This window comes from Mauremys reevesii, linkage group 1 (assembly GCF_016161935.1).
Source record: "Mauremys reevesii isolate NIE-2019 linkage group 1, ASM1616193v1, whole genome shotgun sequence".
NCBI classification, from domain to species: Eukaryota; Metazoa; Chordata; order Testudines; family Geoemydidae; genus Mauremys; species Mauremys reevesii.
Window position 1 is genome coordinate 10,552,388 of NC_052623.1, and position 26,298 is coordinate 10,578,685.

The window sequence follows — 26,298 nt, forward strand, 5'->3', positions numbered from 1 at the left end:
CAAACCCAGGGTGCAGACCAGGGAAGGAGGATTCCACAAAATTTCCTGGGATCGGTACAGTGGAGGTGGGGTCCCTTCCCTTCTCCATGAGGAATGAAAAAGGGGACCTAGGATTCCCAAAGTTAGGCACAGATCTCAGTGATCCTATGATAGCTCTGCCCACCCACCCCAAATTTCTGCTCTCAGACCCTCTCCAGCTCCCTGCTACCACAGGTTCATCAGAGATGTGCAACCAGGGCCTGTCACAGTAGCCACTGCCCATGGGATCTGCTGAAAGGGCCTTGTACAGGGTGGCGGGGGCTGCACAGAGATAGGAAGGCTGGTTAGAGTAGCTGATGGGCACAATACCCCAGCCACAGACTGGTCAGGAGGTTTCGACCTTTTCATGCCCAGAATGCAGCCAGAGACTCCATCAGTGCCACCTTCATTTCCATGACAAGGGAGAGGCAGGTGAAAAGCCTCCAATTTCTCTTGGGGATCCAGGCAGCTGCAGCTGGGCAGCATCATGGCAGCTGAGCTTTCAGAGAAGAACGATCCATTTTCTGTGAAAACTCACCCCCAAAAAGGGGTGAAAAGGAAACATTTTAGTTTGAGTCAAACATTTTCACCGGGGAACCTCTCTGTTTTCCAGGTCAGCTCTAGCTCAACCCATGAGCCTCTCTCCTTTGTGCTACAGGACCACACCCCTAGGTGGCAGCACTCATCCCCTATTGGCCTCCCATGCAGAGCAGCCCCATATTTCCCAATGAAAAAACGGGAGACCCCCTGTTTCTCCCCCCATACAAGACTGTTGACTGTCCCTGGAACACTACAGAGACCCACTTAGGTCTCAAGAGGCTGTCATCTTTGGCAGGAATGCTGAACACCCTCCCCCCACCTCTGCCTCACTCTTTTTGGGGCTGGCATCTCCCATCACCTCCCCTAAATGTTCTTCCGTTCCCCATTTCCCCACTTTTTTCACAGAAGTGGGCATTTGTCCTGCTTCCTCCTCCCAACTGATGAAGTCAGCAAGAGCAACCAGGACAAATGTCTCATTTGGAAGGGAAAAAAAAAGGTTGGGGCGGCTGAGAGAGGGCTTAAAAAAGGAATTGTCCCAGGCAAAACAGAATGTATAGTCACCCTACCATGGACATCTGCTAGGGCGGCTACAACAGCACTATAACAGAGGGATCCCCTGGAAAAGCCATGTCTGCACCAGCCCATCTATCAGAGGACCAATTTAAGAACAGAAGAACGGCCATATTTATTCAGACCAATGTCCATCTAGCCCAGTGTCCAGTCTTCTGACAGTGACCAATGCCAGGTCCTTCAAAGTAATGGACGGAAGAGGGCAATTATCAAGTGATCCACCCTTTGTCATCTGCTCCCATCTTCTGACAGTCAGAGGTTTCGAGACATCCACAACATGGGGTTGCGTCCCTGATCATCTTGGCTAAGAGCCACTGATGGAACTATCTTCCATTAACTTACCTAGTTATTTTTTGGACCTAGTTAATAATTGTCTTGAGTGGAATGTTATCTTGGATGCAAGTTGCTCCTCTGAATCCTGATAGGCACTCAACAAGGATAGACACTGGCCAAGAAGAATCGGGATTGTCACAGTAAAATTGGGATATATCATCTCTTTACCCTCTAAACCAGGTCCTCTCCTGTCTTGGGGGGAGTCTCATAATTGTCCCATTCTTACAGCTGGGAACAACACCTCATCTATGCTAAAAGATTATCACCAAGCAGGTTCGATTGGACAGCCCAGTCTCTTCCCTTTGTGGGGTTTGTGACCAGAGCTATACAGTCACCCCAAGCCTCCTTAAAACTAGGAGGTTTATTGTCAAACAGCACAAAGCATTGGAGAAAATCGTTTTAAAATACCAGGCAGCTGTTACACGTCTACACTCGTCTCTCTCATGTATCACTACAAGCTGAGTTAGGCGGGGTTTGCTGTGGAGATACAGGAACAGAACTGGCACATCTTACATTCTTTTGGAAAGCCAGGGAGCTCTTTGGGCACAGCCTAGTTTCCCTGTGTCTCTGAGAGCATCTTCCCATTTTTTGGCCCTTTCTTGTGGAAGCAGCCTGTGCTGAACCCTGTGTGAGCCTGGGCCCACTCACCACAGTACTCAGCCGTGTCCATGTTACAGAGCCAAGCTGCAAAACTGATTTTTGTCCTGATATTGCTTTCTCTCAGCCAGACGTCTAAGATGAGGCCCGAGTGACACTTGCTGCATTGTTTGGCAGTTAGACCCATTAAGCAACAGACACTAAGATGCTGGAATCACAGGGCTTCCCAGAAGCAGCTGTCACAGGAGGCTGTTGTAAGAGGCCTTTTATAGACCAATGTCAGAGGTGTTGCTCGGTGGATCCCTGACACAGCCCTGATCTTAGGGTCTCAGAGTATCTGAGCACCTGGAATGTATATATCCTCCCACCACTGCTGTAAGGCAGGGCAGAGCTATTATCCACCTGTGCAGAGGCTCAGAGACAGACAATGGCTTGGCCATGGTGACACATGGAAAGAGAATCAAACCCAGCAGTCTTGAGTCACAGAGCAGTGTCTGGAGCACAGACCCAGACTTCTAGTCCCGTGAGTGGTGACAGGCCCGGCTGGATTCTTTGCTGTGCCAGCAGAGCTCCCTCCTGCACTGTGTGTGTGTGGTGCGGGGGGTGGCAAGGAGCCAGTTACAGTGCTTGGATTCACTGGCCTGGTCTCACCCTACCTCAGTGGAGTTTAGAGCAGCCTGGGGACTGGACTGACCTGCTGTAACAATGCGCCTCTGGTGGGACACCACTGTGAGTATCAATTCAGGACAAATTGCTTAGAGCAGGGCAGTTGCAGCCCAAAGCTGGGTGTCCTTTATTACTAAGGCATCAAACCAGCCAAACAGAGAGGATTTCAGTTTTACCCCACTTGCTAACCAGAAATCACAGAAGTAATTCCCTCAGACACTCCAGTTCCCCAGAATCACCACCAGCACCACTCCTTGTGGGGATGAATGGTTATGAAAACCAATGCCTCAGTAAAAGAAACAAGGTCCTCCCAGTCCCAAAGGACCAAGCCCCAGACCCAGCTCAATGTACAAGTCAGATCGTACCCACAAATCACGCTGTTGCCAATTTTTTAGAATCTAAAATTGAAAGGTTTATTCACAAAAGAAAGAAATATAGATGAGAGCAAAATTACATTCAGAAATGGCAAAGACCTTGGTTCAGGCTTGTAGCAGTGATGGAATAAAGTGCAGGCTCAAATCAAGTCTCTGGAGAACATCCACAGCTGGGATGGGTCATTCAGTCCTTTGTTCAGAAATTCAGTTTGTAGCAAAGTTCTTCCAGAGGTAAGAAGCAGGATTGAAGACAAAATGGAGAAGATGCAGCTGCCTTTTACAGTCTCTTGCCAAGCGGCCTGTGCTTCCTTTGCTCCAGACACAAGCTGCCCAGCACATGGCTTGAAAGCCTCAGAGTTCTCTCCATAGGCATGTCCCTGCCTGCCTTGCCGAGTCACAAGGTCTATCTGCCTTGTCTCAATGGGTCAGTTGTACAGCTGATGGTCCTTAATGGCCATCAAGCAGGCTAGGCAGAGCTGACACCAACTTGTCTGGGATGTTTCCCAGAAGCACAGCACAAGTTTGAAATACAGACAGTATAGAGCTGATACTTATAACTTTAAACACAAAAATGATACATGCGTACAGAAAGCATAGTCATAACCAGCAAATCACAACCTTTTCATAGACACTTTACAAGGCAACCTTTGTACAATATTTGATTCCAATATAGGACCTTGGTTACAACAACGATCAATATAGTCACAGTTCATGTCTACGATGTCACACATACTTTCATTGGTAACAGCTTCCTAGAGCACAGCACACTCTGGCCAAGTCCCTGAGGACAGATGCCACCCCAGGGTGCCTCCTTCAATCCTGAGGTGGCCATGCAGGCACACTGACCTTCCCTCTGAGATCCTATTAGTGACTTACTCTCAGCCTGGGATACATAAAAGACAAGCCCTCTTCATGAGGGCACATTAATTTAGTCTTCTCCAAAACCCAGGGTCTCTGACCCTCCAGCCCCATCTTCCTCCTTTACTCAGGAACATCCCCACCATCTTGCTTGCTAGGGTGAGATTTGTTTCAGACTTGCCACATCCCCTATTCCCCTTTCTCCCCTGAAGCCCCACCCTGTACCCCACCTCTTCCCACTAAGCTCTGCCCCCTGCTTCTCCACTTTCCCCAATGCTCTGCCTCCCAGCCAGGCCCAAGTCAGGCCATGATAAGAGTTGCTCCGGGAGCACAGCCTCATGTGAGGAACCCAGGACTGTCCACTTTCCCTGGCTTGTACATCCTGCGGGGTAAAATGTGGAGGGTCTGAGGCACCTCACAGATGCTGTGAATCTCTGGGCACTTCTTACCATGGCCCAACTGTGGCTTCCAACCAGAAAGAGGGAGCAGAGTCTTGGTTAAAGGGGAGCAGTATGGGTGGGACCTTGGGGGAAGAGATGAGGCAAAGGGAGGAGCCTCAGGGGAAAAGGAACCAGGATGGAATAGCTGGCCATGGCCGTCACTCATGTTTTTTGTCTCCTGTGTCACAGGCACTGGAGCTGGGTGATGAACTGACCCTTCACTTGACGAATGCCCTGATTATCCTCGCACGAAGATGTTTGCTTTTCACACTGTACACAATTGGATTGATCAGGGGGGGAACCAGCAGGTAGACGTATCCCAGGAGAATCTTAAATAAGTGAGAAGAGTTATTCTCGAATCTATGTATCACAACCAGGCCAATGTCTGGTATGTAGAAGAGCAGGACGGCGCAGAGGTGAGCGACACAGGTATTCAGGGCCCTGAGGCACTCTGCATGGGATGCGATGCTCAGCACTGTTTTAAGGATCATCACATAAGAGAGGAAGATGAGCAGCGAGTCTAACCCCAACGTGAAGACTGTAGTAAACATGCCATAGATGATGTTGACTGTGATATCCGAACAAGCCAACTTCATGACATCCTGGTGTAGGCAGTAGGAATGGGAGAGGACATTGTCTCGACAGTATTGGAACCTTTTCAGTAGAAATGGGAGTGGGAATACTACAGCCAAACTTCTTAGTACAAATACCAGTCCAGTCTTGGCTATTCTCGGCAGGGTTAAGATGGAAGTATATCTCAGTGGGTTACAGATCGCAATAAAGCGGTCAAAGGCCATCAACAAGAGCACAGAAGATTCAATTTTGTCAAAAAAGTGGATGAAGAACAGCTGTGCAAAACAGGCATTAAGGCTGATCTCTCTAGAGTTAAACAAGTATATGCCCAGCATCGTCGGCATGGTGGATACCGATAAGCCAAGGTCTGTGACTGCCAAGATGGACAGGAAAATGTACATGGGCTCATGAAGGCTTGGATCTGTTTTTATAATGAACAGAATGACTGAATTTCCTACTATCGAAATAATGTACATTAAGCTGAAGGGGATAGAAATCCAGAGATATATGTCTTCCTTCCCCGGTATCCCAGTAACAAGGAACACTGCAGAGTTCAATTTGGTGTCATTGACAGCTGACATAATGGACTGGGCCGTTTCAAAGAGTTTGGGGATTTACTTCCTAAAAGAAAAAAGAACGGGAGACTAGATGATATATAATGAGACATTTTTTCTGATCTAAGTGTAACTTGAGAGACTCCCAGGAGCTTAAGGAAGATCAGCAAATACATAGTCTTGGATGTGCGGCATTAATAGGAGTATAGGCATTGCCAGACTGGATAGGACATGCAGTCCATCTAGCCCAGTATCCAGTGGCCAGTTCCAGATGCTGGAGAGGAAGGCGTAAGAAGCCCTGGATTGGGCAGCTATGTGATAACCTGCTCCTAGGGAAAGTTTCCCCCGATACTCAGTAGTTAGTCATATTTTATGGTGTAAATCAGATAGGTTTATAGTCCTTCCAAGACTTTTTTTTTAAATCCTCACTAATGTAATTGGTTTTTCTGTTTACCCATATAAACATCCAGTCCCTCTATGAATCCTGCTAATTTCTTAGCCCCACTGCCTCTCTGCAGTAAATGGGATAAATTCTTAGGGCCAGGTTCTGAATTCAACTGCATTGACTTCAACTGTGTCAGTTCAGATTTACATGTGTAAATTCCATCAGAACCGGGCTCTATTAACGTTCCCTTACCAAAGGCTCCTGGTGATACACTCTGACCCACAAGAATCCCTGCAGCAGAAGCTGAAGTGCTTTGCCTGGCTAATGTCCACTGAATCCAGAGAGTTCAATCATCTTACAGGCTTCTCTACCTCCTCACAGGATCTGCATCCTCTCTCCATGTAAGGGTCTGTAGATTTTTAGCAAGTTACAAGGAAATAGGGAGAGTTACTTCAGCTGCGTGGGGGAAGGGATGGCATCACAAAAGTGTGAATATGCAAATGCTAGGTTTGCGCTAATATCAAGCTGAGTGTGTAAGTTACTTTATCCATGCTTGTGTAACAGGTGATGGGCATAAATTACATACAACCTCTGTTACACTCCCCTTTCCTGCACCTAAACTCGAGTGTTTGCTGAAACACAAACTATCAGTTTTTTTCTCTCAGAACTTTTTGGAAAGACTTGCACAGGTATCCAGAGGGACTGTGTTCATGACTCTGAATGTAAGTGTTAGAAACAGCTTCCGGTCAGTTATCAGGAGACAGTAACATAGAACTGTTCACTGAACAATGTGTTAATATAAGAAACCCATTTCAAATAATATTTGGAGAACTTCTGAAATACTTTCTAGAATAAAATACACTAATCATAAAGTTACCATTGCTTCTTGCCTTAAGGATTGCAACAACTCTGCAGCTGGCTTTCAACATATATTCATGTCATTAAAGTTTAGTTTATAATGTTTGTATTACAATTAAAAGCTTTGGCATAAGGTTTACACAACTGTACTTTGGTACATACACATCAACCCATTTTTTCCCTTCTGATCTTCTTTCAGAGATGATTTCTCATTCTCATGTTAGTGTGTGACTTACAGGGTAGTGTCTGTCATCTGGATTTCTTCAGGATCTGTAACGATTGCACGTCTCAGCCCTCATTCAGTTGCTTGTCTGCCAACAAAACTCCAGTAACTGTCTTTGGGTAAATAGTTGCCTGGTTCTCCTCGGGTTCTGTAGCCTGTATCCGGAGTGGTAACAGGCATTGGGATCATTATATGAAAGATTCATTCCCTGAGTTCTTACTCTCCAGTACATAGTGACCTCAGCACCTGTTATTTAGGCACGATGAGGGTTTACAAGAAATGGATTTCAAAGTCAAATGTATGAATATTCATGGAAATGGAACTTCAGTTCACACACAAACATAGTCTATTATTACCTGTTTCTCTCTCTTTCTCTCTCTTTGAATGTCCATGTCTTGTATTCATAAAATACATAATACATGGGAATGGCATTGTGACAGACATGGAGCTGAGCTGCCACAATAAAAAAAAAGGTAATTGGAGATATACCAATCTGCTAGAACTGGAAGGGACCTTGAAAGGTCATTGAGTCCAGCACCCTGCCTTCACTAGCAGGACCAATTTTTGCCCCTGATCCCTAAGTGGCCCCCTCAAAGATTGAACTCATAACCCTGGGTTTAGCAGGCTAATGCTCAAACCTCTGAGCTATCTCTCCCCCCATGTTTCTGTGAAACACAGTTCTTAGGATGTTTGCTGTATAGCTCAATTGGGTTGACTATTGGAGTATTTACGCTATGGCCCTATGAGGTGAAACCAGTTTGGCTCATCCTACTTTAATAGGAGGCTGCTTGAAAAGAAGCAATAGCTCAAGAAAAGCCGTCTCTCAGTCACCACTCCAGGGAGGTGGAGAGACAACACCGGACCTATATGCTGGCAGTGCCAATTTCTGGGATCCAGCCATGTTGCTGAGTTTACAATGCTGAGAAGCTCTTCAGACTGACATGCTCAGACATCGCTGCGGAAGTCTGAAGTCCCTCCGCCTGCCCGGGTCCCCATCAGAGTTGATCCAGAATGGAGCCAGCCTGCAGCCTTTAACCCTTCACTTCACATTTTAAAGACAGTGAAACCTACCAACGTACCCAATTCCTGCTTGACATGGAGCCACTGACACTAGATGTCTTCACCGTAAAGGACAAGGAGTTATCAGAGAAGTTGCACAGGCTGCAGGCAGTATGTGTTCAGACAGGGAGGCAAGTGTCTTTATGAAGCATGTTTGCACATTCCCTTCGGGGCCACTTGGCCATCAGGGAACCTCAGCTGCTTGGCTTCATGTGCACCAGCTCTAACTCCTCTCATGGCCAATGGCAAACTGCAGGACACCAAATCACAGGGGATGTGGGGTGATGCAACCCAACTGGACTGCAGCGCCAGCCCTGCTGCAGGCTCTATTCCTGGAATCCGGGATTGTTATCACTGTTTGTACCGTTATGATTAGTCACAGGGCTACCACAAAGGCGGCTGAGTGGTAATGTTGATACTCTCACAGCTGTGATCTTGCTGAAAAAAATTATAATAATAACAACAACAACATAGGACCGGATTTCTTCCCAGCAGCGCCCTGTCCTGCATTACAAACCCAGCATGCAGACTAGGGAAGGGAGATTCCACAAGGCTCCCTACATGGAAATTTCCCTTGGATTGTTCCAGAGAGAGGGTCCTTTCTCTTCTCCCTGAGGAATCAAAAGGGGGACCAGGATCCAGAGATCCCCAAAGTTATGCACAGATCTCAGTGATCCACTGGGAGCTAGACCCACCCACCCACAATCTCTGGGCCTCCACAACTGCTCTAGGACCCTTTCCAGCTCCCTGCTCGCACAGGTTCATCAGTAATAACAAACCAAACAAAGTAAGTTTCCAGCAAAATAAAACAAAACACGCAAGTCTAAGCCTAATACATTAAAAAACTGATTACAGGTAAGTCACACCCTTAGAGATGTTCCAATAAGCTTTTTTCACAGATTAGGCTCCTTCCTAGTGTGGGACCAATTCTTTCCCCTGGTACAGTCCTTGTTAGTTCCAGCAGACGTCTTAGGTGAAAAGCAGAGGAATCCACATTTCTGGGGCCTTTGTTCTGTTCCACCCCTTTTTCTAGCTTTGGCACAAGGCGGGAATCCTTTGTCTCTCTCTGGCTTCCCACCCCTCCTTCTAAATGGAAAAGCACCAGGTTAAAGATGGATTCCAGTACCAGGTGACCTGGTCACATGTCCATGAACGATTCAGCATTTTTAAGGCCGACATCATTGTTACATGTTAGTTTGAATGTTCCCAGGACAGTTCAGATGTGGATTGGCGTCTCCCAAATCCATTGTTAGTTAAATGTCCCCAATTACATGAATTGTCCCTTCACAATATGTTGGCCAAATTTTCCTTATGTGTTTCCAAGAGCAAACAGTTCAAATACAATCATAGAGCTGTGAACCAAAGAGATTCTTTTCCCCAGGAATCAGGCAGGCACAGACAATACTGTGGGGGGAGGTATTTAAGGTACCAGGAAGACTGACAAGCAGCTTTAAAGGTGTGAGGTTACAGTGACCAATTATATACCTCATTATTTTATTTGCATTTCTTTTGTTTTTACAGAAACAAACATTGTTTTAGAGACAGAGAACGCACTGAACATGACAGTGATAGGAACAGAACATGCGTATTCAATTGTTTTCATTACATTAATTATATATGACTACCTTAAGGCGAAGGGGTGGGCTGGGGGTGAGTGTTTACAGATATCCGGAGGGCTGTGAAGGGAGGGCTTGTTCTGTTTTAAGAGCCGAGTTACTGGGAGGACATTTGACCATATACGTTTATTAAGTGTTTTCAGTTGTCAGTGTCCTTGGGCTTCTGCTGTTTCTGCTCGTTAATTACGTGGGTTTTGTTTTAGCTGCTAACTGAATTTTTAAGTCTTGCCTAACAGTTCCCCCTTTTTTGACAAATTGAACTTTTAGATGAGATGTAGTTAACACTTAAATGCTTAATTGGTCTCAGGGTTTTTTAAGGGAGGTGTGTGAGGGCAGGAAGAGGGGAGTTGGGGGAAAGGGGCAGAGATAAAGTTGGGGGAAGTGCAGTGAGATTTTTAAGCATGTGTTTGAAATATCCACACACGACACTAGAGGTTAGTAAGACAAAAACAGAAGCAGCAGCGGCAGCTATTTGTACACTAGTCCACCAGGAGAGGGGGTTGTAGGCTGCATTATGAATAGGATTTTCCAGTTGGGTGGTGATTTGATTGGAGAGTTGAATTTGGATGCGGCTTTTAGTGGTGCTGTCATGAACGGTGGTAGATGCAGAAGCAGCAGCCAGAACCATTTTGAGTAGTAGCTCCTTGGCCAGTTGGACTGGTGTGTTGTCCAGGTGTAGGTTGTCATACCACCAAGGAGCCGTTGTCATTCCAGTGAACACATGGCCGGGGCGGTGCACATTACCTAGGGTAAATGAGTCAGTAATCTGCAGGCAAATGGAAGCATTTGCCTGGCACTGCAGGGGTCTTTACATGTATTTGGATGCAGCGGTGATAAAACATAATTGAGTGATGGATACTTGCACAGCAGCTTCAGCATTTATAAGGGGAAGGACACTCACAACGATAGAAGTGGATGGAGTTAAAGGGCGGAGCGTAGAACAGGAACACACAGTATAGCTATTCGTCTTTGTGCAACAGTTCGATGTTGTCATTACTATGGTATTGGGGGCGATGGCGCCATCTTGTTAGTTACATATTTGATAGACTTGAAACGGAAAGAAGAAGGAAACCCCTGAGTAGGAATAACAGGGATACTCAAGGAGAAAATTAAAGGAGAAGGGTGAGTCTGGAGGAAGTAAAGAGGCCACTATCAATTGAGTGGAAACGCTTGCATTGTGGGCAAGGGTAGGGGAAGAAAGGGAATGGGAAGGGGGGAAAACCAGGCATACATTTAGCATGGGTTTTTTTGCAATATTAAATAGGTCACAAGCTAACATATTACAAGCACGGCCTTTAGCTTGTGACTTGGCCAGGTTGACTATAACATTTGAGGTCTTTTTAATGATTTGATAAAAAATAATTAGTGCTACATTAATTGAAGTAAGAGCATAGGATAAACCTGTGTTAGTATGTTTAAGGGTTTCTGTGTTTTGGCTTTTGATCCAAGAATTGTACGACATTTTAGAGTTTAGGTTAAATACATTTAGTATAGAAATGGTGCTTTTAAAGAATCCTTTAATATCACCTAAGATGCTATATTCTTAGGGGTTTTTTTGGCTTTGCGGGCCCGAATAACATACTGGTGCATTAGAAACTGTAGCTGGTCCTGCAGCCATTGCAGAGAGCTGGGGAGGTCTGAGCATAGAATTGATGCTTTTAAAGAATCCTTTCATATCACCTAAGATGCTACATTCTTGTTTTTTTGGCTGTATGGGCCCGAATAACATACTGGTGCATTAGAAACTATAGCTGGTCCTGCAGCCATTGCAAGGAGCTGGGGCGGTTGGAGCATACATTTTGCAAGGGTGCTGAAAAATTGGATAAACCATATTTAACCTGACTAGAGACCATAAGGGCATCATGCAAAAGTGTTTTGTTGGGGCCTACTTGAATAATGCCATTCGGTGGGGTAGGCTACAGTGCCGGACAGAGAGTAGGCGGGGAGTATTCACAAGTGGTCAGGTTATAACATTGTATATTAGTACAATATAAACATTTAACTGGGTGTACGCAGTGTTCCTGACAATAATGTCCCTTCATCCAAGATTCCCACAGCAGAGGAGAAACGTCCCGCATCTACAAACACTGTTAGGTTAATGAAAACTGCCCAACTCTCCCACACACATTCACACCTATACTCCCCCAACCCACTGGTGGCCTCATAAAAGTTGTGAATCTCGACTGATTCATTCGAGACCCTGGAAATAGAATAGTTTGCTTGTTTTAAGGAGGTATTCTTAAATTGACACTTTGGTCTTTGGTCTTCTTTCCCAACATTCTGTGATTTTGCATCCCGAAATTGGGGGTCCTATAGGTGTGTGCCCACATCCCCTGAAGCTAAATACCCAGTTACAGTCCAGATCTGGTGCAATGCAGGGAGGGAGCTGAAGACTGCGGTAGTTGGATCGGGAGCTTGGAGCCTGGATGATTTTGGAGGCGAGCTGTAACCACAATAGGTTCCAGGCAATCCAGTCTGGGAGTAAGCCAAGTATCTGGTTTCTTTACCCATTTGCTGCTGCCTTTTGTAGGGAGTTGCACATATTTGGCCAGCTTTGAAAGAGGTGTCTCGTGTGACATTTACCAAAGGAGGGTCCCAAGAGGCTGAATTAAGTATATTTACCAAGAGGATTAATGTGGAGAAACACATTTGTTATCTAGGAGGAAACAAAATGAATTTATTTATACATTTTAATTTTGGTTTTATGAACCCAGATTGGGATTCCTTGCACCTTCACAGAGGTCTTCGTATGGGCCAATACCATGTGTGGGCTGGAGTACTTTGGCTGAAGTATCCCGGGATTGTACGTTCTTACCATGACCTGATTTCCCTCCTCCCTATCCACCCAGGAGGGGGTCTCTGGAGTGTCCTGGGCTTATTGTAAGTCTTGGACAGTTAGTTTTAGGGGGTGCAAGACTTTATTAAGGTGTTAGATATATTCCCATGCAATGTCAGAGATCGGGGTGGGGGGAGCCAGGACTACACATCCTTCCCCCAATGACAAAGTCATTCCAGTAATGAGGTGGAAAGGTGAAACTCTGTACCAGCGGTAGGGGTGCCCTCATGGAAAGAAGGGCAGCTGGTAATTGTACTACCTGGCTGGTTCCTTAACAATAGTATTCTTAGGCCTGGTCCACACTAGGACTTTAATTCGAATTTAGCAGCCTTAATTCGAATTAACCGTGCACCCGTCCACACCACGAAGCTATTTAATTCGACATAGAGGGCTCTTTAGTTCGACTTCTGTACTCCTCCCCAACGAGGGAAGTAGCGCTAAATTCGACATGGCCATGTCGAATTAGGCTAGGTGTGGACGGAAATCGACCTTAGTAGCTCCGGGAGCTATCCCACACTGCACCACTCTGTTGACGCTCTGGACAGCAGTCTGAGCTTGGATGTTCTGATCAGGCACACAGGAAAAGCCCCGGGAAAATTTGAATTCCTTTTCCTGTCTGGCCAGTTTGAATCTCATTTCCAGTTTGGACATCGGGGCGAGCTCAGCAGCACCGGCAACGATGGAGAGCTCTCCAGCAGAGGAGTTCATGCAATCTCTGAATAGAAAGAGGGCCCCAGCATAGACTGACTGGGAAGTCTTGGATCTGATCGGTGTGTGGGGCGAGGAGTCTGTGCTTTCGGAGCTGCGCTCCAAAAAACGGAATGCAAAGACCTACGAGAAGGTCTCCAAAGCCATGAGAGACAGAGGATACAGCCGGGATGCAACACAGTGCCACGTGAAAATCAAGGACCTGAGACAAGGCTACCAGAAGACCAAAGCGGCAAACGGATGCTCCGGAACCTTCCACCACCACCCCACCAGTGACCGTGGACTCTGACGATGGGATAGTGTCGACGGCCAGTTCCTCAGCGATGTTCGCGGACGGGGAAGATGAGGAAGGGTTTGTGGAGGACGAGGCAGGAGACAGCGCTTACAACACTGGTTTCCCCGACAGCCAGGATCTCTTCATCACCCTCACGGAGATCCCCTACCAACCCTCCCCGGCCGTTAACCCGGACCCTGAATCAGGGGAAGGATCAGTCGGTAAGTACTTTAAACATGTAAACTTTTATTATTAATGGAACAGGAATCTGAACTATGTGAAAAGGAGGTCTCTATATATGGGGATAGAACAGAAATCCTCCTGGGAGATCTCCATGAAGCTCTCCTGGAGGTAATCGAAAAGCCTCCGCAGGAGGTTCCTGGGGAGATCTGCCTTATTGGGTGCTCCGTGGTAGCACACTTTTCCGCGCCAGGCTTTCATGAGGTGTTCAGGGAGCATTGTCTCCCCGAGCATGGCTGCATAGGCCCCTGGTTTGTGCTGGCTTTCACGCAGCATGCGCTCTCTATCTCCTTCCCGGAGGAAGGAATGACTGACGACATTTACCCAGAACCACCCGCGACAATGATTTTTGCCACATCAGGCACTGGGATCTCAACCCAGAATGTCAAGGGTCGGGGGAGACTGCGATGGGGTGGAACAGGGGCAGAGTTTATGCTTTCCGGATTGCCTGCAGCAGGAGTGCGCACGAGATAAGTGCTGTGCATGGTCTTGTTCACAGAGACAGACTAGACTGTGTTCATTGTTCACAGAAATGTATCTTTGCAAGGAGTTCACTCGCTTTTTCCCATCACACAGCTTCGACTTTCTCCAGACCTGCCACAGCATCCCCCTCACAGAGGCTGGCAAAGATTAGGCGGCGAAAGAAAAAGACACGGGACGAGATGTTCGCTGAACTTCTCAGCTGCTCCCGAGCCGAGGAGGACCAGCAGAGCCAGTGGAGGGAGACCCTCTCTCTGTACCAGCGCTCACACAGCGAACAGGAGGAGAGGTGGCGTGAGGAAGACAAGCAGGCGACTCAAACGCTGCTTGGACTAATGAGGGAGCAAACGGACACACTCCGGCGCCTTGTGGATGTTCTGCAGGACCGCAGGCAGGAGGACAGAGTCCCCCTGCAGTGTATCTGCAACCACCCTCCTGCCGCCACAAAGTCCCATATCCCCCTCACCCAAAATAACCAGAAGGAGGGGCGCCAGGGGCCGTGAAAACTGTCACTGCACCCCAGCAGAGTGCTCAATTACCCAAAAGCTCTCATACCCTCAATTTTGAGAAGTCCTTCCCTTCCTGACTCACCCAAGCCCCAATCCAAGTTTCATCCCCTAACTGTCTAGTTAATTATTAAAAATACTTTGCTGTTAATTACTGTTTCCATCATGTTTTTTTACAGAAGACTGTGTTTGAAGGAGGGGTGGGGAAGGGGGTTGGTAATTGCATAGGACAGTCACCTTTACCAGGGTACAGACACGGGGGCAGGATCAGCAGCAGGTCACACACACAGTGCAGTCAGTAGGCACCCTGGTCGGTATGGGAGGTGGTTTTCATGTTCTGTGTGGGTGGGGGGTATGTGACTTTGTAGCGGGGGAGGGCGGTTACAGATCTTATGCAGCGGTCCTTGTCCTGGACCACAGGGCCACGCAGCAGGGGAATCTGTAACCCTCCTCCCCCGCCACAAGGTCACATAGCCCCCGCACACAGAGTCCCAAAAAGGAGGGATGGCAGGCTCTGTGGAAACAACCAGTCCGGCACTGCGTACCGCTCTAGGAGCAGGAGCCTGTCATTCCTCGAGTTTAGAGGGGGTCTTTACATCACCGCACACCCTACCCAGCACAGTCTGCGTCCCAGTTTCAACCCTTTAACGCAAAGTCATTAATAAAGAAACCTTTGTTAAGTAACAATGGAACATGTATTTTATTTTTACACGTGTGTTGGAAGTGGGGGAAACGGGGTGAACGGGGTGTGTAACTGCAGAGGATAGTCAACAGTAACTGGGTAAAGAAACAGGGGCAGGTTTCTCTGTAAAGAAACTGAACAGTCACAGGTCACGCTGCTCGCTGGTACTTGAAGAGTTCCTTGTCGCTGTCCAAGGGGCCTGTATAGGGCTTCATGAGCCAGGGCATTAGCGGATAGGCTGGGTCCCCGAGGATCACTATAGGCATCTGCACATCCCCAACAGTTATTTTGTGGTCCGGGAAGAAACTACCTTCCTGCAGGCGTCTAAACAGACCACAGTTCCTGAAAACACGCGCGTCATGAACCTTGCCCGGCCACCCGAACATTGATGTTGGTAAAACGTCCCCTATGGTCCACCAGTGCTTGCAGCACCATTGAAAAGTAGCCCGATTTCTCAGCAGCTGACTGTGGAAGAGGTGGAAGAGGTGGACGATAAGGTGCGAGGAGGTGAAAACGGCCATAACTGCAGTGGGCTCCATGCACGCAGTGCTGTGGCGTCCACGCTGTCACTGACCAGAAAAGTGCACGAACAGTTTGCCCGCAGGCGCTTTCAGGGAGGGAGGGCGTGATTGACGGTTCAATTATGACAGTTACCCAAAACCACCCTCGACACATTTTTTCCCCCAGCAGGCATTGGGGGCTCTACCCAACATTCCAATGGGCAGTGGGGACTACGGGAACTGTGGGATAGCTTCCCACAGTGCACCGCTTCCAAAGTCGACGCTTGCCCCGTTAGTGTGGACTCACAAAGTCGAATTAGTGTCCTTAGTGTGGATACACAAATTCGACTTTGTACGGTCGATTCCACAAATTCGACTTAAGTTGAATCAAACTACTCTTGTAGTGTAGACATACCCTTAGAAAGGGGCACTGATGAGGTTCCCCCGTAGTCGGCATTAAAGTAGCAGGATTAAGAAGATTAAAGTGTGTAATTTTAATGTGTGGGTTTAAGAGGGTGCACTCCCACAAGGAACCAGTATGCCTTGCTGAAGTAAAGAGTGAGTAATGTCACCTACCACGTCCACGGCCTGAGGTTTGAGAGGGGATTGCTTGGTAGGTGGAGGGAGTTGACAGGTAGCCTGGATGGATGGGCAGAGATGAGCAGGCACCAAACTGCAAGACAGCTTATCCTTTGCCCAAACAGACGGGAACCTGGAACATAATTCTTGAAAAAAGGTTAGAGGTGTCCCAAGCGAGAGCCATGGATTTGGCAGTTGCAGCAATGTATCATTACGGAGAGGAATGGTATGAGTACACATACGTTTATCAGTAAAGTTAACTGAACTCTGAGCAAGATTAAGAGTCAGTGTAAGATCGCAGAGGACGTCCATGCCCAAAATAGTCCCCTCTGCATTTGGAGCTACATAAAAAGACTGAGTCCGGAAGAATAGATTCGATTTTACAAGAACAAGATTGCTTTTATAAGCTGTGACTTGTGCACTTCCTATCCCAAAATAGTAATATACTGTTTAGTAGTGGGGAGGGAGAGGTCAGTAATGGAAACAGATGCTTCCGTGTCCACGAGAATTGTGCATGGCCGGCCCCTTATCCAAGCTTGTAAGTGTGGCCTCAAGGGATTTATATCTGCATCTTTAGTACTGACAAGCGGGGTGGGGGATGACACACTGGATCCTAGCGAGTGATGGAATTTAATAGCCTGGCCATTTCCTTTTTGCTTAGGTGTGAGTAAGGGTTGGCAGCTGGTTGAGATACCGGTTGGGGCCGGTTGCCTAGGGTTACTTGACTGGGCCATCCGGATGCCAATGTCCAGTCTCCCCACGTACAAAACACTGCAAGGTCAGGGGGCGGTGGGGACGGGACCAGGACCAGATTGAAAGGGCAGTGAGGTACTGCACGGATTCAATTGACCATGATTCTGTCCCTGATTAGGCTTTTGGGCTTTGTGCCTGCAGTTCTTTTGGGTATGCCTAAGACACCCACAATTATAACAGGTGACATTACCTTCTGCTGTTACCACAGACACGCAAGTGGCCTTGCTTTTTATATTGTCAGCTTGTTTGGCTTCACATTGAGAGGCCCACACACAGATGGATTTATAATTAGAGACTGGATTCACTCCCAAGTTAAGGGCTGTTTGCTGGTGGGAGTTAAAACCTTCCTTTAACATTTTGAGAAACACCTGATCAGTTTTCATTGGCTCAGCAATACCTGCATTGCTTGAATACATTTCCCGTTTTACCTCACAATACTGAGCAGCAGGTTCGTCTTTGCCTTGTACGCATCCCACTATTAGTCCCCAATTACCGGCTCCGTTCCCCAAGGCGTTTTGAGCGGCCTCCTGAAAATCAGCGCAGGCACGAATCATATCACTTCTTGATTTAAATTTGACGGAGGCCCAAGTGCTGTTCCGGTGCTCTTCTGAGAGGATCTTGACCCATGGACGGTCAAGGCATTTACTCTTAGTTAGGATATGAAGATCCCTGGGATGTAATGTATAGTGGGTAATCATGTGACTAATCTTTTTTTAGAATACCAAATGTGGGTCTTTGGGCTTTAGATTAGGGAGATCTTTTAGTAAGCCTCTTACTTCCTCTGTGCTGAGAGGAGTGAACTTACATTATGAGCCACTCTGTTATCTGCTGGCCCTGACCACTGCGTGGTTACTTGGAGAGGGGCCAGGGGAGCACTGGCACTTCAGTCTGGGTTAGAAGGAGGAGTGGGAGGAGGCCAGTTATCCCAGTTCTTCCCCATGTGTGCCAGGTTCCAATCTTGGATTTGTTTTTTCAAGATGTTTCCAATTAATTTTGTTTTGGTCTTTATTAGTATTGCTGCTTGAATCTGGGTCAGTAAAATAACCCGTCTGTCCTATGCTAGCATCAATATGGCATGCAGAGAAGTTGCTTTCTTTTATTTTTGCTTTCAGAGTATTGTTTTCTGCTTGAAGCTCACTTAATATGTGGTTAAAATCTGTCTTTTGGTTCAGCTGTGATGTAAGAGTCTTTTGGAGTGTGGCCAATTCCCGTAGCTTCCTTTCATATTCACAGTACAGTATTACGATTCCTTTCTCTAACTTTTCCTTTCGTTTGACCAGACTACCAGAACACGCTATTCTTCACACTCACACCCTCATTCCATCCACCCTTTGCCATCGTCTTTTGAACCCTTCCATGTTTTCCTTTTATGAAATCAATGAGTATCTCTCATGTAGAGGGTATCATTGATACACCCTGGGGCAAGTCATACGACATTGTTACCCAGCTTCCTGGAACCCACTCACGCGGCGTTTCAAGGGAACCGACCAAGGACACCCTTGTACTCAGCACTACTGAAGGACACTCTGGTGTTCAGTACCTGATATCACTTGCATCCGAAGAAGTGGGTATTCACCCACGAACGCTCATGCTGCAAAACGTCTGTTAGTCTATAAGGTGCCACAGGATTCTTTGCTGCTTCTACCTGATATTGCAGCCTTTGCCTACATTGCTCCCTCTAACCACAAAACCCTGGTATTGCGGCCTTTGCCTAACAGCGATCCCTGCGACCCGAAAACCCTGGCCACAAACACAATGCCGTTCAATCCTCTTGTTTGTGCATCCTATATGTGTGGGGCTACAAATGACCAATTCTATACCTTTTTTATTACTTTATTTGCATTTATTTTGTTTTTACAGAGACAAACATTGTTTTAGAGACAGAGAATGCACTGAGCATGATAGTGACAGGAACAGAACATGTGCATTAAACTGTTTTCATTATATGAATTATTTATGACTACTTTAAGGCGAAGGGGTGGGCTGGGGTTGAGTGTTTACAGATATCGGGAGGGCTGTGAAGGGAGGGCTTGTTCTTTTTTAAGAGCCGAGTTAGACAGCCTTTGCTCTGGAGATAGAGGAACAGAACTGGCCCAACTTACATTCTTTTGGGAGGCCAAGGAGCTCTTGAAACCCGGGCTAGTTTGCCTCCCATCTTTTGGACCATTTCTTATGGAAGAGACTGTGCTGAAATCTGTGTGAGCCTGGGCCCAGCCACCACAGTGCTCAGCCGTGTCCACGTTACAGGGCCAAGGTGTGAAACTGACCTTTGCCCTGAGACTGCTTTCCCCCAGCCAAATGTCTAAGATGAGGCCCCCATGACACTTACTCCACTGTTTTGCAGTTAGACTCATTACGTCCCAACGGGTTGCAAATACTGATTGGGTGACTGTGCTGAAACTCCTGGTGCCCCTGTGGCACTCAATCGCTCCCCTCATAAATCCACTACCCTACCCCACACTGTCATCCCCGAGGACCCCCACATCTGCCACAGACACTGAGGTGCTGGAGTCACAGGGCTTCCCAGAAGCAGCTGTCACAAGAGGCTGTTGTAAGAGGCCTTTTATAGACCAAAGTCAGAGGTGTTGCTCTGTGGAACCCGGACAGAGCCCTGATCTTAGGGTCTCAGAGTACCTGAGCACCTCGAGTGTATTTATCCTCCCGCCACCACTGTGAGGCAGGGCAGGGCTATTATCCACCTGTGCAGAGGCTTGGGGCAGCCAATGGCTTGGCCACGGTGACACATGGAAAGAGAATCAAACCCAGCAGTTCTGAGCCACAGAGCAGTGTCTGGAGCACAGAACCAGACTTCTAGTCCCCTGAGTGGTGACAGGCCTGGCTGGATTCTTTGCTGTGCCAGCAGAGCTCCCTCCTGCACTTCAGAGAGGGAGATGGCAAGAAGCCAGTTCCAGGGGTTGGATTCACTGGCCTGGTCTCACCCTACCTGAGCGGAGTTTAGAGCAGCCTGGAGACTGAACTGACCTGCTGTAACAATGCGCCCTATGGTGGGACACCACTGAGAGTATCAATTCAGGATAAATTGCTTGGAGCAGGGCAGTCACAGCCCAAGGCTGGGTGTCCTTTATTACTAAGGCACCAAACCAGCCAAACAGAGAGGACTTTGGTTTCACCCCACTGGCTAACCAGAAGTCACACAGGTAATTCCCTCAGACACACCAGTTTCCCAGTCTCACCACCAGCACCACTCCTTATGGGGATGAATGGTTATGAAAACCAATGCCTCAGTTAAAGAAACAAGGGTTCTCTTGATCCAATAGAAATAAGCCCCAGACCCAGGACAAGTCAGATCTTACCCACAAATCATGCTGTTGCCAATCTTTTAGAATCTAAAATCAAAAAGTTTATTCATAAAAAGAAAACAATATACATGAGAGCTAAAATTGGTTAAAATACTCAATTACATACAATAATGGTAAAGTTCTTGGTACAGGTTTGTAGCAGGGATGGAATAATCTTCAGGCTCAAATTAAGTCTCTGGAGAACATCCACAGCTGGGATGGGTCATTCGGTCCTTTGTTCAGAGCTTCAGTTTGTGTGTATCTGCCTTCTCTCAATGGGTCATTTGTAGCTGATCATCCTCTCTCAGGCCAGACAGTTTAGAGCCAATACTTATAACTCTAAACACAAAAATGATACATGCATACAGATAGCATAACCATAACCAGCAAATCATAACATTTTCATAGACAGCACACTGACCTTCCTCTGAGATCCTTGCAGTGACTTTACTCAGCCTGGGATACAAACCCAGGGTCTCTGACCCTCCAGCCCCATCTTCTCCCTTTACTCAGGAATATCCCCACTGTCTTGTTGGCTGGGATGAGCTTTGTTTCAGACTTGCCACATACCCTATTCCTCTTTCTCCCCTTGAAGCCCCACCGTGTACCCCATCTCTTCCCACTAAGCCCTGCCCCCTGCCTCTCCACTTTCCCTGATGCTCCGCCTCCCAGACAGGCCCAAGTCATGCCATGGTAAGAGCTGCTCCGGGAGCACAGCCTCATGTGAGGAACCCAGGACTGTCCACTTTCCCTGGCTTGTACATCCTGCGGGGTAAAATGTGGAGGGTCTGAGGCACCTCACAGATGCTGTGAATCTCTGGGCACTTCTTACCATGGCCCAACTGTGGCTTCCAACAAGAAAGAGGGAGCAGAGTCTCAGTTAAAAGGGAGTAGTAGAGGTGGGACCTTGGGGGAAGAGATGAGGCAAAGGGAGGAGCCTCAGGGGAAAAGGAAACAGGATGGAATAGCTGGCAATGGCCATCACTCATGTTTTTTGTCTCCTGTGTCACAGGCACTGGAGCTGGGTGATGAACTGACCCTTCACTTGACGAAGGCCCTGATTATCCTCGCACGAAGATGTTTGCTTTTCACACTGTACACGATTGGATTTATCAGGGGTAGAACCAGCAGGTAGACGTATCCCAGGAGAATCTTAAATAAGTGAGAAGAGCTGTTCCCAAATCTATGTATCACAACCAGGCCAATGTCTGGTATGTAGAAGAGCAGGACGGCACAGAGGTGAGAGACGCAGGTGTTCAGGGCCCTGAGGCACTCTGCATGGGATGCGATGTTCAGCACTGTTTTAAGGATCATCACATAAGAGAGGACGATGAGCAGCGAGTCCAACCCCAACGTGGAGACTGCAGTAAACAAGCCATAGATGTTGTTGACTGTGATATCCGAACAAGCCAACTTCATGACGTCCTGGTGTAGGCAGTAGGAATGGGAGAGGACATTGTCTCGACAGTATCGGAACCGTTTCAGGAGAAAGGGGAATGGTAATGCTACAGCCAACCCTCTTAGCACAAACACCAATCCCATCTTGGCTATTCTCGGCAGGGTTAAGATGGAAGTATATCTCAGTGGGTTACAGATCGCAATAAAGCGGTCAAAGGCCATCAACAAGAGCACAGAGGATTCAATGTATTGAAGCAAGTGGATGAAGAACAGCTGGGCAAAACAAGCATTAAGGCTGATCTCCCTAGAGTTAAACAAGTATATGCCCAGTATCGTCGGCATGGTGGATATCGATACGCCAAGGTCTGTGACTGCCAACATGGACAGGAAAATGTACATGGGCTCATGGAGGCTTGGATCTGTTTTTATAATGAACAGAATGACTGAATTTCCTACTATCGAAATAATGTACATTAAGCTGAAGGGAATAGAAATCCAGAGATATATGTCTTCCTTCCCCGGTATCCCAGTAACAAGGAACACTGCAGAGTTCAATTTGGTGTCATTGACAGCTGACATAATAGACTGGGCCGTTTCAAAGAGTTTGGGGATTTACTTCCTAAAAGAAAAAAGAACAGGAGACTAGATGATATTTAACAAGACATTTTTTCTGATCTAAGTGTAACTTGAGAGACTCCCAGGAGCTTAAGGAAGATCAGCAAATACATAGTCTTGGATGTGCGGCATCAATAGGAGTATAAGCATTGCCAGACTGGATAGGACATGCAGTCCATCTAGCCCAGTATAAAGTGGCCAGTTCCAGATGCTGGAGAGGAAGGCGTAAGAAGCCCTACATTGGGCAGCTATGTGATAACCTGCTCCTAGGGAAAGTTTCCCCCTGATACCCAGTAGTTAGTCATATTTTATGGTGTAAATCAGGAAGGTTTATAGTCCTTCCAAGACTTTTTTTTTTTTAAATCCTCACTAATGTAATTGGTTTTTCTGGTTACCCATATAAACATCCAGTCCCTCTATGAATCCTGCTAAGCTCTTAGCCCCATTGATATATTGTGACTGGGAGTTCCACAGTCTACTTGAGCACTGTGAGATTCTACAGTTGTGACCTTCACACAGACACCCTTTCTGGCCCTCCACTTCTGAGTGTAGCCTATTGTATGATCACATGTGGATATACCCATGGCAAGTGCATGGTGAAAACAGTCATTGTATTTATATGTCCTGCATTGAAGCTTTTTATAAACATGTTTCATTGCCTCATTATATAATTTTCACCACTTCTGAGAATACTAATTAGGCCACTGGCTCTTTGCAGTACATGGTATAAATTCTTAGGGTCAGGTTCTGAATTCAATTGCATTGACTTCAACTGAGTCAATCCAGATTTACATGTGTAAATTCCATCAGAACCGGACTCTATTAACTGTCCCTTACCAAATGCTCCTGGTGATACACTCTGACCCACAAGAATCTCTCCAAGGGAAGCTGAAGTGCTTTGCCTGCCTAATATCCACTGAATCCAGAGAATTTGATCATCCTACAGGCTTCTCTACCTCCTCACAGGATCTGTATCCTCTCCCCACGTAAGAGTCGGTAGATTTTTAGCAAGTTACAAGGTAATACAGCAAGTAACTTCAGTTGGGCAGAGGAAGTGATGGCATCACAAAAGTGTGAATATGCAAACACTAGGTTTGTGCTAATATCAAGCTGAGTGTGCAAGTTACTTTAGCCATGCTCGTGTAACAGGTGATGGGCATAAATTACATACAACCTCTATTACACTCCCCTTTCCTGCACCTAAACTCTATGGCACCTCTGTGGTGTATTGGCACCCTAACATTAGGATTGTCTGGCTATGTGGATTCTCTCCTCAGGCCCTACGCTACCAGCACTCCCAGCTATCTTTGAGACACCACTGACTTCCTGAGGAAACTACAATCCATCGGTGATTTTCCAGAAAACACCATCCTGGCCACTATGGATGTAGACGCTCTCTAAACAAACATTCCACACAAGCCGTCAGGAACACTATCCCCGATAATGTCACAGCTAACCTGGTGGTTGAACTTTGTGACTTTGTCCTCACCCACAACTATTTCAGATTTGGAGACAATTTATACCTTCAACTCAGCGGGACTGTTATGGGTACCACATGGCCCCACAGTATGCCAATATTTTTATGGCTGACTTAAAACAACGCTTCCTTAGCTCTAGTCCCCTAACGCCCCTGCTCTACTTGTGCTACATTGATGACATCTTCATCATCTGGACCACTGGAAAAGAAGCCCTCGAGGAATTCCACCCTGATTTCAATAATTTCCATCCCACCATCAACCTCAGCCTAGATCAGTCCACACAAGCTGTCCATTTCCTGGACACTACTGTGCTAATAAGCGATGGTCACATAAATACCACCCTATACCGGAAACCTACTGACCGCTATACTTACCTACATGCCTCCAACTTCCATCCAGGACACACCACATGATCCATTGTCTACAGCCAAGTTCTAAGATACAACTGCATTTGCTCCCATCCCTCAGACAGAGACAAGCACCAACAAGATCTCTATCAAGCATTCTTAAAACTACAATACCCACCTGCTGAAGTGAAAAAACAGATTGACAGAGCCAGACGAGTACCCAGAAGTCACCTCCTACAAGACAGGCCCAACAAAGAAAATAACAGAACACCATTAGCTGTCACCTTCAGCCCCCAACTAAAATCTCTCCAGCGCATCATCAAAGATCTACAACCTATCCTGAAAGATGATCCCTCATTCTCACAGATCTTGGGGGACAGACCTGTCCTCGCTTACAGATAACCTCCTAACCTGATGCAAATACTCACCAGCAACCACACATCACTGAACAAAACACTAACCCAGGAACCTACCCTTGCAACAAAGCCCGATGCCAACTCTGTCCACATATCTATTCAAGTGACATCATCATAAGACCTAATCACATCAGCCATGCCATCAGGGGCTCATTCACCTGCACATTTACCAACGTGATATATGCCATCATGTGCCAGCAATGCCCCTCTGCCATGTACATTGGCCAAATCGGACAGTCTCTACGCAAAATAATTAATGGACACAAGTCTGATATAAGAAATCATAACACTCAAAAACCAGTAGGAGAACACTTTAACCTGTCTGGTCATTCAATGACAGACATGCAGGTGGCAATTTTGCAATAGAAAAGCTTCAAAAACAGACTCCAACGAGAAACTGCTGGGCTGGAATTGATATGCAAAGTAGATACAATCACCTTATGTTTGAATAGGGACTGGGAATGGCTGAGCCATTACAAACATTGAATCTATCTCCCCTTGTAAGTATTCTCATACTTCTTTATCAAACTGTCTGTACCAGGCTATCTTGATTATCACTTCAAAAGTTTTTTTCCTTACTTAATTGGCCTCTCAGAGTTGGTAAGACAACTCCCACCTTTTCATGCTCTCTATATGTGTATATATATCTCCTCAATATATGTTCCATTCCATGCATCCAAAGAAGTGGGCTGTAGCCAACAAAAGCTTATGCTCAAATAAATTTGTTAGTCTCTAAGGTGCCACAAGTACTCCTGTTCTTTTTGTGGATACAGACTAACCCGGCTGCTACTCTGAAACTAAACTCCAGTGTTTGCTGAAACACAAACTATCAGTTCTTTTCTCTCAGGACTTTTTGGAAAGTCTTGCACAGGTATTCCAGAGGGATTGTGTTCATGACCCTGAATGTAAGTGTTAGAAACAGCTTCCGGTCAGTTACCAGGAGACAGTATCATACAACTGTTCACAGAACAAAGTGTTAATAGCACAAACCCATTTCAAATACTATTTGGAGAACTTCTGAAATACTTTCTAGAATAAAAGACATTAATCACAAAGTTACCACTGCTTCTTGCCTTAAGGATTGCAACAACTCTGCAGCTGGCTCTCAACATACATTCATGTCATGAAAATTTTGTTTGTAATATTTGTATTACAATGAAAAGTTTTGGCATAACATTTACACAACTGTACTTTGGTACACACACATCAACTCTTTCTTTCCCCTATGATCTTCTTTTAGACATGATTTCTCCTTCTCATGTTAGAGTGTGACTTACAGTTTAGAGTTTGTCATCTAGATTTCTTCAGGACATGTAATGATTGAATGTCTCAGCCCTCATTCAGTTGCTTGTCTGCCAACAAAAGTCCAGTAACTCCTCTGTCTTTGGCTAAATAGCTGTCTGGTTCTCCTCAGGTTCTGTTCTGTCAGTCTGTAGCCTGTATCCAGAGTGGTAACACTGAGATCAGTATATGAAAGATTCATTCCCTGAGTTCTCACTCTCCAGTACATAGTGACCTCAGCA

The 26,298-nt window shown here is 46.5% G+C and overlaps 2 protein-coding genes across 2 annotated transcripts; both read right to left on the minus strand.

Moving 5' to 3' along the window:
• Positions 1–4,614: 4,614 nt before the first annotated feature.
• LOC120386683 (olfactory receptor 51G2-like) lies at positions 4,615–5,550 on the minus strand. Its single transcript, XM_039506225.1, has one exon. It carries the CDS (start codon positions 5,548–5,550, stop codon positions 4,615–4,617), a length of 936 nt encoding a protein of 311 aa, XP_039362159.1.
• A 16,012-nt stretch (positions 5,551–21,562) lies between these two features.
• Positions 21,563–22,498, minus strand: LOC120383520 (olfactory receptor 51G2-like). Its single transcript, XM_039501691.1, has one exon. It carries the CDS (start codon positions 22,496–22,498, stop codon positions 21,563–21,565), a length of 936 nt encoding a protein of 311 aa, XP_039357625.1.
• Positions 22,499–26,298: the final 3,800 nt, after the last annotated feature.